The sequence below is a fragment of the Acyrthosiphon pisum genome, chromosome X (assembly GCF_005508785.2).
Source record: "Acyrthosiphon pisum isolate AL4f chromosome X, pea_aphid_22Mar2018_4r6ur, whole genome shotgun sequence".
Taxonomy (NCBI): domain Eukaryota; kingdom Metazoa; phylum Arthropoda; class Insecta; order Hemiptera; family Aphididae; genus Acyrthosiphon; species Acyrthosiphon pisum.
The window spans coordinates 53635324-53651574 of record NC_042493.1 but is presented as its reverse complement, the minus strand read 5'-3'; the positions used below and the strand labels follow the sequence as shown (position 1 = coordinate 53651574).

At 28.8% G+C, this 16251-nt stretch overlaps 1 protein-coding gene across 2 annotated transcripts in view; it reads right to left on the bottom strand.

Annotated features, from left to right (window-relative positions):
• The window catches only part of LOC100169440 (scavenger receptor class B member 1), a 132521-nt gene that overhangs the window by 7231 nt on the left and 109039 nt on the right, over nt 1–16251 (bottom strand). For both annotated transcript variants that reach the window (XM_029487159.1, XM_001947498.5), the window contains exons 5-9: nt 14271–14471; nt 10737–10873; nt 8337–8611; nt 7658–7776; nt 4960–5085 (exon numbers count right to left, since the gene is read on the bottom strand). In XM_029487159.1, coding sequence (XP_029343019.1) covers nt 4960–5085; nt 7658–7776; nt 8337–8611; nt 10737–10873; nt 14271–14471 — 858 coding nt within the window. The remainder of the gene's footprint in view (nt 1–4959; nt 5086–7657; nt 7777–8336; nt 8612–10736; nt 10874–14270; nt 14472–16251) is intronic.

The window sequence follows — 16251 nt, the reverse complement described above, 5'->3', positions numbered from 1 at the left end:
AATATGACTTGGGTATAATAGATTATCATACAGATTATCATATTACTATTATAATATACGTAGATTCTATGTTGAAGTACTAAAAAATGTGATCAAAATTTTGCAGATATTAGATATTGGTTAGTTAAAATGTATGATTCTTTTTAACGATTGACACTCACTGTATTTTCGAAACATTTTTCTTCGCACCTAAATTTTTAGCTCCTAAATTTAGATTTTTCTTATTTTTTTTTAAATTTAAGTAAGTATCTACACGTTTTCAGTATCATAATTTATTATACTTAGAAATATTTTTCTGAGAACTCCAATACATACAAATCAAAATTAAAACTAGTAGTTAACTAGTACTAAACTCTGCTTATCAAAAATAAAGGGTGAAGCACTGCTCGATTATTGATTTCGAAATATGATTTTAGATATTATATTGAAATTCAAAGACAAATATTCTAATTTTATGTATAGGGTATTTATTATCTTATAGGGTTAAAACTTAATAATTAATGATGATAAATACAAATATTTTATGCATTTTAAGCAAAAATGTAGTCAGTAAAAAAATATTTTTAAAAAAAATAATATTTTTCGAAGTAATGAGTGATTACTGTTAAGAGAATCAGCCTGTATATAGGAATCATTGGAACAACGTTTTTATATAACAATACCAATCATTGTTAGAAAAAAAACACGAGTCGGAAGTGTGTGGTTGTATGTGACATGTGTGTGTATATCAATGTATTTTATTATTTTTTTTTTTTTTCAATGAAATTCATTGCAACTCGCAAACACTTAAAAAATGCGTGTTTGTGTATTGTATGATTTGTGATTAAACCGCGAATTACCCACAATGACTTCCAAATAAATAAATATTAAATTATAATTTTATAGGTATGAACGTGCAGAATTGGAGTGCGCGACGTTCGACAAACTCGCTGACCTCTTTACGGATTTCGATTTTTTTTTTCCGATTCCGAATTTTTATATAGGTCTGATGGGTATGTTATCGTCTTTCTCTCTCTCTCACCCACACGCTGTCTATTCGTCATATTATGTCAGTTTTTCTCACTCCGACACTGAAGGCCGGGCAAACAACAATTTGAATCGAGTTGAATGCCATTGAAGGAACGACCGACAGAGCGTCGAATCCTATAACATCATCATCTGTTAAAGATTTATTAGACTCGGTGATCATTGTTATTATTGTTTTCCCTTTCAATATCAGGAAAATCTGTTATTAAACGTTATAATTTACGGCTATTGACTCAATAAATAGAAAATTATAGTCCCACGCTTATACGCAATTGTATTTATCTATTTATTCATAGCTACTGGTGGTTAGTCCTATCACAATAACTGTAATAAATTATACTTAATTTATTTAAGTATCATCTAAGTGCTAACTAAAACCCACTCCTAGCTACTCTAACATCCCTAATAAATAAATTTCCACTCCCCATCACTTCCACTACTTAATTAGTTAACACACGTATCACTCGCGGTTAATAGGTTTGGTAGGTATTTAATAATGTATAGCTTACTATTTTTTTAAAATAAATTAATAGATATTTTGAACTTATCAGTAAAGTTAGAATTAAGATACCAAATACCATTAACTCAATTAGTAAGTTAAGTTATTTTCCAAGAAATAAAAATGTTTTGCCATCAACTTTCATTACCTGTATTATAAGCTGGTATTTTACATGATATAATATTATGTTTCTGTAAAAGCAATTTGTGGTAGTAAACTCCAAGTACTTATTGTAAATTTAAATTGAAATGGGCACAATCCGCGATAAAAAATAATAAATAAATAAAAATATCAATTATGGATATACTAATAATTAATTGGATCGTGGCTATTAATATAGTTTTTACTTTTTAGTTAGTTGACAAATGTTTCTCCTATATCATTATAGATTTATTTAGAAAAATATATTTGTGTTTTGTCTAAAAAAAAAAATTCAAAATTCTTCGTTATTACATTAATTTTGTTTTGATTAAATGTTGTACATTCTATGAATTATAAAATACACGGTAATAAACAAAAATATTTTTCTAAATATGAAAATTCAAAAAATTAACTTGTTATTAAAAACTTGAAGTTATAAGTTAACATAGAGGCAAAGTTAAAGGCAAATATTTCAAACCAATAAGTTAGGTAGGTAAACTTATTAGGTACCTAGTTAAAATTATCTTAATTGTTAAATTTACTTGTTAACTTTTTTTCTCTAGAATTTTTATCAGATTATTTAATACTCTGTACAATATGGTTAGTAAAATAGCTGAAGAGATGGAATATAATTTTTAAAAGCATATAGACATGATAGAATAAGGGACCATTCAACAATAGCACTTCAGATTATTAACTTATTAACTCGTTAATGCCTAGCCTTGAATATTTCTATAAAGAAACCGTTGTAACTGAGTTGTGAGTATTAAAATAACTAAAAGCTAGTAAATATAATCTATTTTAAATGCATAACTATGTAATAACCGTGTAACCTGCAGTATTTTTCTATATTTTATTAAAAGTAAAAAAAAGGCTCTAGCGAGAAATGTACAAATGAATTTTCATTTGTTTTTTTTTATGTTTATAACGAACCCGAATCCCAACATTAGACGAATTTCCATCAAGTAAAACTCAATAATTGACGATTATTAATTTTTAATTATTGAAGAAAGCTATTCCAGCGTAGTCTCGTTGTGCCGAGAATTGATATTAATATATAATAATATTGATTATATTTTTGAAATTGTTTAGGTCGGTTTAATATAAAAATAATATGTTTTTCCTTTGGGATTTATTTTATCGGAAAAGTTTGGAGTTCGCGTACCGGTGCGGTTTTTCGTAAGTATATACCTATAGGCGAAAATGTTATGAACTATATTATTTCGCATATTGCATTTCCACATTGTTCTATAGGGGGTCAGCCGGAAGCGATTTTCGACTGTTAATATTATATTAAGTTATATGGCCTATGGGTAACGATGTAATTACATATTATTCACGGCTCGATTCAAACACTTCGCAATGTTTACTATTTTTATAAGCCAATATTATTGTTTTCTCATTCATAAAATAAAATAAAATAATATTTATTACTCTGCCTATTATAATACGTATCGTCCTATACGTTTCATGCCTCTTTCGTTTGGACGAAACAAAGCAAAATGTTCACTTCTCCTCTGATTTGTATACTGCGTGCGCCGCGGCCGTCGAGTGCGAATCGCCGTGCCACGCGAACGAAACAATTTATGTTTTTCGCTTACGAAGTACCTACCCACATCGTAACTGCAAAAGTGCGAAACCTACAATTTTGTTATTACCGCCGCGGCAGTTGCCTGTGAATAGCGAATCGTCGTTATTGAATTTATTATAAATGGCTTATTGATGTAGTATATTGTTTTAAACGAGATAAATTGTTAAATTCGCACTAATCGACGTATCATTATATTAAGCCGCAGACAAATTGCGCGGACACTAAGCCCCGGGCGATTTATTCGTTGTTAATAAGAATCGTCAGCCTTGGAACACGATGGTAATTTATGCATACATGTCAGCCATTGATGAACGTAGGAAAAAAATTAAAACACCGAAACCAGTATACGCACACGAACACGAGTAAAATTAGTTAATTGCACCCGAGCTATGCAAATGAGCTGCGATGATAATCAATTTCATTTGAAACGAATCGCTCGAAAATTAATAACTCTATTTAGTGCGAATATTATACGTTTGTGTTTGTGTGTGTGTGTGTGTGTGTGTGTGTGTGTGCCTATACGTACATCTGGTGTTATATTATTATAATTATTTTATTATGAGTGTGTATATTATATTATTATGTATTATATCGGCACGTACTTACGTCGAAAGTTTGCGTATACCAACATATATATACCAATGTTAATTGCACGCAGTCAAGGCGTTTCGGAAATAATAATATTATCGATTGCCTAACACGCGTAGGAACCTAATTCGCGAATAATAAAAATTGTAAGTGATACATTATTATAATGTTATAGGCGTATAAGGCACACGAAGCCATTATAATATAATAACGTCTAGGATAAAGAAAAAAAAATAATGCGTAAAACGATAAAAGTCATATTTTTGTACAATATATAGTCGCAATATATTATTATCCCAATCGATTTTTTTAACGCTTTACTCTGAACATTTTTTTAAGATTCGCGCATATACATAACAACAATTAAAGTATATCAAAGAATATGTTTGCTAAAATGAATAAAAAATGTTCTTTTCAGGTATCTGATAGATCCCATATTTTTTTTACCGTTATTAAGATCAAGTGAATAGTGTCTATACCTACTCGTTATAAAAGTTTTCTTACTTTTATGAAATAACTTGTATTTTTATTCCATACAATTCTAATTCTGTGTACCGTAGTGTATTTGGCCATGCTATAAGTAAGATTTTTTAGAACCCCACATAAGATCTGATATAAGAAAAAGTTAAAACCTGCTATACAGCAGTGGAGAGTTTTATGGGTTTTTGTTTTGTTATTATTATTATTATTATTATTGTTTTATACATTTTTTAGTATTTAAAAAATACAAAAAAACATTACAAACAAGCCGGGTGTGTCATTCACACAGAGTTGTATTGTTGTAAATAAAAAAGAAAAAGAAATTACATGGCGTAACCGGATTTCAGTATTATTTCGCCTCCATAATATTATATTTTTTCCACGGATTACCTTCACCGCGCAATGGTTCGGTTCACCAGATAATAAATTAATATACGAAAATTCCATCATAACCGTCAGTTGATATGATAATGGATTATCGCGGCGGGTGCAATGTTTCTCGACTGAGAACACAATCAATCAGTATTATATAGGTAACTGATTATATTGTTATTATGGTTTACTTAAGCACTATATAGCTGCCTCTATCAGCCACCTAACCCTAAAAATTATCGTAATGTGTGATAAATCTTACCAAGTGCAACCAGCATATTGGCAACGTCAATCCGTTGAACTTCTTGGCGCGGCTCACGTACCTCGTAGCCTTTATGATCAGATTCAACTGGATTTTGATGTCCACGGCCAAGGGTATACCAAGATCCTGAGGAAATAAAATCACCATCAACCATACAATCGGTAAGTGTTTCATAATAATATGGTTAATTCGAATATTGTCCATTGTTCCCATAGTAAGTGCATGGTGTCGGATGAGAACCTTTTGTTTTACCGATAGATATTTTCTGGTTCGATTATTTGACCTTTTAAGAATAATTATTTCGATAGATATTTATTATTTTTTTTTTTTTTTGCGTTTCGGGCTACATATACAAATTGCGTTTGAAGAGCGAGTAATTTTTTTTTTTAGTTTTACTTCCGGTTTTAATGACGCAAATTTTTAATATGAGCAAAAAAATCATTATGACTTGTTAAAATAAAAATAAAAATAAAAAAAAAACGTAAGATTTTTTTAAACAATGACATTTTGTTTGATGTTTATAGCAGTACAAAAAAGTGTAGTCTGCAGTGGCATATAATATAATTGTACCCGCAGAGCGTTAACGTTTGGGTGATTCAAGTCGGTTATGCCGATTTCTATAGCAAGGTTATTAAAACAAATAATATTAATCAATTGTACCATTTTATAGAGAAAAAAGCAAATCTATTTTTGTATTAACTATATCGAATATCTAGTGAAGTTTTTGGGACAATGGAAAGGTGACAACCGATATTGACCTTATACCGAAAGTATTAAAATCAATATTTTAAAAAATATATTTTTTTTATAATGTATATATAATGTTTAATCCCTGTAATATGTCTATACTACGTATACGATGCCAGTTAAAAAGTCCGCAAAGTCGTCCAAAGTAATCTGAACAAAGTATAGATGGACTCAAACTATTAGTGAACTTGCGTTGTGATTATTATTCGACATTCATAAGTATGAGAAAAGTCCCTGGGGATTTTGATTTACAGTAAAAACGTATTTTGGCCAAAAGTAACTTGAATGTCTCATGAACTTTTTCATTTTTACCTATACTTATTTTTTTGTTTCGTGTGGACAAAGACGCTTACAGGGTTATGAGACCCATTATATCAAATTGTCACCTATTTATATATTTTTTAAATTCAAAAATCATTATCTAACACATTCGTTTTAAAGCTTTCCATATTTAAATACTTAATTTTAGAAGCAATTTTATGATTAATTAAAAGTTTAAATACTTCTTATAAATGATCTATATTAATTTCAGTATATTAATGATTTATTATTTTAAACTTAATATATTTCATACTGGCGATGCTTTAACTATTTTATCAAAGGTGGACAAGTTATTGAAAATAATTAACTCAAGTTAAGTTAAGTTAAGACGACACAAGATCGATAAGTTATAAACGTTAACAGTTAACAAATTATAAATTTAACCCTATAAGTTAAAAGTTAATTTAGGAAAAAATATTAACTTAACTCAGTTTAAAAAAAGTTAATCAATTTTTTTTTTTAATTAGTATGTAAATCACATAAAGAGTGAATGTGTCTTTCTAGTTTCTAATTTATAAATTATAAAAAACAATTTTATTAAACTTTTTTTATAATGTACACTGTATATTGTTTTACTTTTACTTTACTTTTATTTACTAATTTAAATTTTAAAGTATACTCAAACTAATAATTTAACAAATATGTTTTTTTATATCTTATAGAAATTGAATGTCATAATACGTGAAGATGAGTACATTGCCTTCAAATACGTACGACCTTCATATATTCTAAGTTATATAACATTAAAACATAACAATTGTCAATTTGTAATTTAAAATTATTAATTTTATTAAAAACATTTATAATTGCAACTCGCATAATATATAATTTACAACTTAATAAAATATGTTAATATACACAGAATTATGCTATCAAAATAAAAAACAGAAATTTTTGTGTTTTTGTATTGTATTATTTTTATTTTATACTGATATAGTAACATTTACGTATAAATGAAAATTTTCAAAATGTTTTTAACTTGATGGATTTTTTTAAAAGCAACTGAGAAAAGCTAAGTTATTTTAACTGTAAATAAAACTAGTTAAGTTCATAACTTGATGAATAAAATAAACTAACTAGTTAAGTAAAAAAGTTAAAAAAAAATTAACTCTAACTTTTTAACTATTTAATGCACACCTTTGTATTTTATAATATGATATTGCTCCAAATCAAATGAATAATTTTTAAATTTATACTTTGGTGTTCTACTTCAAATTCAATAACCATAATAGCAATCATAGAGTTATGTATATGGCTGTAGTATGTTGGTAGGTAGTAGGTAGTAGGTACTTCAAAGTTATACAATCATCTGACATAAAATGCAGCACTGTGTTTCATCAGTTGGAGGGCCTTCATCATCTAAGTATAACGGCCTCTGGGTTTCGAGTGAACTTGATCCACCCTTGTTTACAAGTTGCTGGAACCTCAAAATAGAGATATTATGCATCCAGACCTCCATAAAATTTAACGACTGGTGGATAATTCGTATCTATCTATAAATCCTTCACTAGCGATTTATAATAATAATAATATTATATTATAGCCATGGACACTTTTCGCTAAGGTTTTACTCTAAACGGATATTTTTAAACGGTGTTATAAATGGCATCTTATTAAAATTATTCATTACCGGTTGTACGGCAACTACCGATTGATGTTTTTCCATGTTGGGAGCAATTCCATTGACATTGTCCACCAACGCCGGATCGCCGCCGTAAAAATGTGGAAACGACACTGCCACCGGTATATCTGTAAGGTAATTCGCAGAGTTAAATCAACGAGTGAATATATATAAAAATAAAATAAAACGTGATGATCGTAATAATAATGCGGAACTTGCGATAGTCCGTTGAGTTGACCGCGGCGGAAACAATAAAGTGGAAACGTCACACTTTTAATATAATTTACCCCTTCCTTTATTGAGAAGTACAACATTAAATCATTGGTAAATTGTTACTTAAGTGACAAACTGAAGGGGAAAAACGTATACAAAATGTATCACCTTAAATAGTATAATAATATAATAGTATAATAATATGACCTATCATGTTTTCATAAAGCTCTCTTTTGTTCTTTACCACTTTTAAATACAAACGAGATAAACTTTTATGACTACCGTAAACAGTAAAAAAATGTATTATGTACCATTAAAAATAGTGTATATAAATTATTTCAAGTCACACCAAAATAAAAAAAAAATTATAATGCATACCTAATAATTATATAATATTATAATAAGGTTTTAGTAGGTAATGACTTATTCGAAATGATAATATTATTATAATACCAATACGGTATTTTTGACTTACTGTAGTAGCACGGCGATATGTCTGACAGTCCGGCGGGCAAGCACCCGTCTCGCGGGCAATAACATTTATTATCGTCTAGAGAAGAATTAAAGACGTCTGGCAAGAATTTGTATAGATAAACAGAGGGGTACCCAATGGGCATATCACTGGTAGAGCTATAAGTCAACGGCAATGTCCTGCAAAAGGCTTTTCGGTAAATTGGAAAATTCATGTCTTTGGTTAAGTGTCTGGGGAACAGTAATCCCTCCGATGATGCATTCAATGAACATTTATTCCTAAATAAAAAAAAAAAGATTCAATTTAACATTCTATATACAGAATGCATATTGTATTTTATATGCTATTTGTACAAAACAACGTGATAACTACAGTATTACACCATTCGAAGATAACTAATTTCATAATATTGTAAATACAGTATTATGCTGAGCCTTAACCAAAGTGGCCCCCAGTGAAGAAATGCGTACTCGGTGGTCAAATTAGTCATAAAACTCAAAAAATAAATACCAAATTTAGTACGTAGACCGTATTAAATTAATAAATGTACCATTTTTTTTTTAACTATACAAACATTTTAAAAAAAACGTTACGTATTGGAACTTTAATAATCTGATTTTTTTTAATACCATTTTGGTGTGACTCAGCGTTTATACAGACATTATTCAACAGAGATTTAGAAACGTGCTGTTTCGTGGCGCGTAATATTGAAATAGATAGAATGAGACACGATCGTTTGGTATTTAAGGGACCTGTACGTGATCTGTTTTTTTCCTCGAAAACATGCCTTACAGGAAAAACTCTCACGCCTCGTAGAGTTATCCGATTTCAATGTCGTTTTTTCTTGTTGGGGGGAGGGGAAGAAATACTCCCTACAGGGTGCATTGGACTTGGATTTTCAAAATTCTATTTCTAAACCATATAATACGATTTTCTAATATGACCCATTTTCACAAGCTTTTGTTATTTTTAGTATACGTTTGCGACTAAATAAATAACTAAAGTCCGATGCGCCATGTAGAAAATTATCCTTTTTTTAACGAAACAAAAAAATTAATGAAACCAACACACTCTGGAATGCGTGAGATTTTTTCCTGAAAAACGTGTTTTGAGCAAAAAAATCAGGCTTTTCATTTTTGATCGGCGGTACCGTTGGATTAATTGGTGCATGCAGCGGGTGCGTATAATATAGCTCGGTAGCCGCATACACTTTCACACTAATCATCACTGACGGCTAAAACAAATGCCACGGGCGACAGCAACGAAATTGCATATTGCCTAAATATTGCCCCTTATTAAAGACACACGAGCAGGCCTCTAAAAAATTAACCAAATTACTATCACATGTGATAGGAATATTTCGTAATTTGTGTGTGTGTGTGCTTGAGTGTAAGCGATCTACAGTCAAGTCATATTGCGCATATTATTATGGTTTTGAAATTTGGTACATACCACGCATAGAATGGTACCCGAGAATGTGCATATCTAAGTCATTTTTTTTAATTTTTCATTTAAAGGGAGATTAATATAGGGATCGGTTGACTCACAAAAATAAGAATATGTTTTTGTTCATATAGGGTTCCCTTTGGTTACAGGAAATAAAATAGTTACTGGAATATTTATTGTAATAGTATAATATAATATTTAAAAAAAGTTAAAAATTATGAACAATAATATATCAATGCAATATATATCTGTATAATATATAAAATAAAAAATCCTCACTGACTGTTTCAGTAATCAAATTATGTTAAGCTAGATATTAGAAATTATAATCATGGTACTTTTATATTACCATGATGTGATGCACTAAAAAAGGATGTTCCAAAATTCTAGTTATTAAAAGGGGCTGCCATTGATTACAGAAAATAAAATAATTGTTATAGTTGGATATATTTCTTGTGTTTTACACTTGGTAAAAACTGACCGAATTACTATGTTCAAAAATTATATATGGTTTACATTGAACGGAGGTTAAGACAGTGTAAAGCCACTGACAATATTTAATTTATTACAGCAATACCGTGCAGGATCAGCTAGTATACTACATTATAGTACAATATATTTAGGTAGACGTTTAAATTTATTCCTATTGTCAATTAAAAATATTTGGATGAGTTTTTTTCATGATGTTATATTTAACACACGCGATTTTTAACTTTTACACCCTCGTTACCCATTTAATTAACACAATTATAGGCTTCAAAAACACAATCTAGGGATAATTTTAATATCAAAATATAAACGCTATAATACTTGGTCAATGACGATAACGTTCGTGACAGCACATGTCACGTAAATTTCAAAAATGTATACATACAATTTTTTCATATTTAAATGTTGGTGGTTTAGGTACTAGTATTGACGTCATCCAACGACCGACGTAAGTAATATTATGCTTACAACTCATTAGGTTCATCTGTATTGGCCCATTGGCGTAAGATCGGTGATCCATTAAAATTATCTATTGTATAGGGACGTCTTGTTTGTCGTTCCGATGGCACATTCATTGTGACGACATTGGTTCCTTCGTCTAACATCTAATAAAATATAATATTGTTAGTATAAATAAATCAATAATACGTATAGGTTCCTAACAAATAAAATATAATATTATGGCATTATCGATGTCAACATTTTAAATAATGTATTGATCAATACACAAACAGTAATACCAACAGCCTGTTGGTATACTATACCTACAACAACTATAGTCACTATACAACATTGGACACATAATAATATACGCTGTACATATTATAAAGGACGCAAAGCAAAATGTATTTCCAGAGCACAAACTCCTTCAAACTTTTAAGTGGTACAGAAAATTAGTAAAGAGCAAATTTCAATTTTCCTAAATCAGTGTTCACCAATAACAAATAAGTCAAACTTTATTTCAACTATATTAATATAATATATATATATATATTTATTATTATTTAATACGCCTCAATTGCTAAGGTTAATGGCGTTTTGAAATACATAACAATTTAAAGATTTCTTACAAAATATTTTAAGTATGGTACGTTAAAGGCTTAAGTTATTTTAGTTACATGAGATATATCTACAACTATACCTATATTGTTTTAAATATTTTACTCGAAAACGATTTTCTTTATCATGGCTTTAAATAAAGATAAACCTTAGGTAATGTATTTGAAATATTTCCAGAATTTAGTGAATTTTAAATATCCCTTTAAATTTGTAAATATTCAAATAATCTATTTATAGTTCTTGAAATTCAAAAATAAACGTATATTGAAGTTTTCGAAACGTATTAATTTACCAAGCTCAAATTTTGAATTTAAAAAATATGATATTTTAAGTATTATGAAATATTTTTATATGGTTCTATTCATAGTATTATACTATTTTATTTATTGTTTTCATTATTAAAATAATTTATCTTTTCGGTGTTATTGCGTGGATCCAATAAACAGTAAAATTGTATCTTCTTAGTATAGTCTTATTATATATTATTTTCTCGGAACCAATAGATACTCATACTATTATTAATATTATTTAATAATAATAGATACGCTGAGTCCCGTCAGTTATTGCGATTTTCACACAGATTATAATGGGTATTATAACACGCCGGTGATTTTTTTCTCAAAAATAAATACCTCGGCGATTGTTAAAAAAATTATTTAAAAATATATATTTATATTAAAGATACACCAACTTTGTACGATGTTTCTCTCGATTAAAGTACATTTTTTATCCGTTTCGGAGTAGGGACGCTATAAAGTATAGGTACAGTATATACGCCTTTTATATGTTATGCACCACGAAAAGGGTTGACGTGCTATAGATAGGAGGTGGCATCTATGTATGTATACAGTGTGTAGCAGAAATAACTGATAAAATATGTAATTGACGATATCAACAATACGTTTTATTCCAATTGATATTCATACTATAATATTCTAATATAGCTATTATATATATTATGTATTATGATCAAATTAATTTTATTGAGAAATTAAAAAACGTAAACGTCGATTGGAACAAAGTAGTCGTGGATGCATTACCTATATACGTAAATATAGTTGATAACATTACACGCGTATCAATTATTTCTGGTAACACTCTGTATGCGCACACCGCAACACTCATCGTACAAACACACACATGGCCATGTGAAAATTATGCGACTCGGCGTGTGTGATGGTTACTGCATGGTATAAATTTGCAGGTCACATTCAAGTGTGCGCGCGGAGATGACGAGTAGGCACTCACGCGGGACGCGGTCTTTATAATATGTTGAAATCAAAACCACACTCGTGTAATCCGCACGAGTGTGAACGGATGGGAAGAAAAATTTAAATAAAATGAAAATTTCGCGACTTTTTTTACAAATATTACATTCTGTGCGGGCAACGAAAATAAAAAAAGTCTCGAAGAATTCGTATGCACGTAACAGAGAGTAACAATAAGGCGACGGAGATAAATCATTAAAATATTTTATACATTTAACGCTATCGCTATATACGGATGGCCTTTATAATAATATATTATATGAATGAATACAATTTAAAAGTTTTGTTTTATCGCCTTAAGCGAGTTGTCGCGTATAAACCTAAAATACTGTCAAAAAAACCTTAAATTATTCAACTCGGTATTTTTAAATATTATTGATAAACGACTACTTTTTGTGGACGTAATTGAAACTTGTATTGTGTAAACAATTTAGTGCAATATTCTTCAAAATGAAAATCGTTATTATTTGTATACAATTAGTCTTATGTGAATATCATCTGATTGTTAATTTCTCTAGACAATGCATACAATAGTATTATTATTTGAATTTTTAAACCGATTAATATTGTTGTTTAAATAACAATGTGCTCTAAAACGTGACGACAGACGAGAAAGAAAAATTTTTAAACACCAAACGAATACAACGACTACATATCTACAAAATATGTAGGTACCTTTCAACAATTAATTTAATTTATAATGACTAGGTACCTCATTTAATTTATTTATTGTACACATTTACATTTTTGACATTCAATTTGTATATAATGTATGAAATTTAAAATGTCATATAAAAACGCGTTTTTCTAAATGGTTTTTTTTATGATCTGATCAAGGTTATTAAAATACCCCTGAAATGATCATGGTTAACTATTTTAACGGAATTTAAAAAATGTTTATATTTTAGTAATATTAAATATTGATAATTATTTACAATTTTATTTACCTTGATTTACATTTTATGTTGTTTTAGTTTATTCATGATAACATTATTAATAAATTCACGGTTTATGAGACTGCAATTAACCATGTCTGTCGGAAATAAGTTTTTGCAATGATTAATAGGTTCATATAATTAAATTATCGATGTAATTCTAAGTTATTTTAATTCATAATAATAGTAAATTGTGATTTTTGAAAATAAGCGCGGATCTGATCAAGGATACTAAAATAGCTCTGCAATGATCACGGTTAACAGTTTTAGTTAAAATTTCAATTTTACAAGAAGAAGATAATATAATATTTTCTATAGATACCTATATTTATAAGAGGATGATATCGGATTATTTTTGTAGTTTAAATGTTGACTTAACTGAGGTTAAGTTGTTCAAGAGAGTTCCTATTTTTTTCGATTTATAAGCTACCTACCAACTCATTATTAATAAATCTTGTTAGTTTTTTAGTTTTAAACTTATTTTTCATTTAAGCTATTGAAAGGGTTTCTCCCCAGCGGCGTTGTTTCTGTCTTATAATTACGTAACGTGGCAAATTTATGTTCAACAGTTTTCGTTTAGCGATGTTTTGCTAAAATTCGCTACGGTACGCTCTTCCGTAAGACAACACATGCGGGACAACATAATAATATTATCATGTCCTCTAAATATAAATTATACAATTTTATATACGCTTTAGGTTGTAAAATAAAATAACACACTGGTTAATAATATTAATTACCCGATCGAGAAGCCCGAATTTGGAAAAGTCGATCCACGTGGGCAGCACACTGCTAGCCATCTTCACTAACCTGTCTTCGTATCCCCATAGGAATTCCTTTACCGACAGATCAAGTATCGGCTGTGAATCCTGATATTCGACCAACGAATTGAACACGACATTTACAAACATCGGCGAACTCCGGAGCATCGAACTGAATCCCTGAATTGAGACATAATAATATAATATGAGTATAGTACGTTAGTATTAGTATAATCTGGCAGTGTTTAGATTAAATGTGAATCAGAAATTGTATTGTTTGTTTATTCGAACGGCTTAACCGATCGTGAAAACCCGCGTGTACCGTGAGGTTTATACTATCGATCAATGACTTAAAATATTCACCCAGGAAAACAACTTTCGTGTTCTTAAATATTTTATTGCAGTTTGGACACATTTAAATGTATAGCATACACTTCTATATTTTACAATATGTATATATTTGTGCATACTACAGCATACTGTTAATCGGTATACAATAATAAATAAATATAAAGTAGGTACCACTTGAATCACAGTACACGATTTTTATTTTGTTCTTCTTAATATTATAGGTCATCCATCTATTAGTGCCTTTATAGCCTTTTCTATCACGATCCGATATTGAGGTTTAATCTTTCTATAGCTCTGAATTAGTAAAATTATAGAACGTGTACATAGGATTATCGGTTTGCTTTTACTAACAATATTTGTAAACACATCAGAAACCCACGACAGTCGGTGGACACACAAAATAAAAAAAATTAAAAATTAAATTTCCGTTTCCATTAAAGTTAATATTTTACCCAGTCTTTAAAGAACGTTTTAACTCCACCTACTATTACATAAAAGATTGATAAAATTAACAAATGTTAATTCAACTTGAAACAACCACTGTGTTTTAGGCAATAAGTTTCCAATAATGATGCTGATTAACTGTTGCTAAAATGTGTATCTATAGGAATTGTATCCTGCAGTAAACGTAAGTATAATAGTGAAAATATTATATTGTGTGATGGTTTTATGTTTAAATTTGATCATAAGCGTAGGTAAATGAACATATTTTGACCTACATACTGGCTACTCTACTTTATATAGATAAAAAAAATACGAAAACAACAGTTATTTCACCAAATTAATATTAGTTATAAAGTGTTATACTATATTTGATAACAGTAATATCCAGAGCTTGCATTTAAAAAAAAAAAATCCGTTTTATGTTATTTAAAATTAAAACGTTATTCAACTTTTGGGTTTATCGTTTTTTAGAATTAAAACGTTATCCAAGTTTTGCGTTTATCGTTATTTAAAATAGTGTTAAGACCTATTAAATTTAAAAATTATAACTAACACGGGTAGGTAATGACCCGAATACGGAATATAAATTACGTTTTGCGTTTTGTTTTGTTTAATAATATATAATATATTTTGTTGATTTTTATGTTTTGTTTTGCGGTATTTAATTATTTTTGTTTGTCGCTTTCTATTATAATAACGTTTAAAAATGTCAATCGTTTTTTGTCAAATATAACATTATAATCATTGCAAGCCCTAGTAATATATATATATATAAATATATTATTTTTATCTATATACAAATATGATGCTTGTTTTTGGTTCCTATATTATATTAACCACTTAGTATTGGGACAATTTCTATCAAATCGATTTATTCCAAATATCAGTCTAAAAAACTACGTAAAATATTATTTTAGACGAAAACCAAATTTCATTTTTAGGACCCAACTTTAATAAAGTTACTCTTAAATAATTATTTTCATTATTATAGGTAGTTATTTAAATACACGTTTAATAAAATATAAACGAATTTGAGAGATTTTTTTATAGAATTACTTATTATTTTCAGACTACTAAAATATACCTGGTTCAGTATACACATTTAATATTTTTGATACCGGCTCGTACCTGTATATATAGTTTAAAACTCGTTAATGCTGTAAGT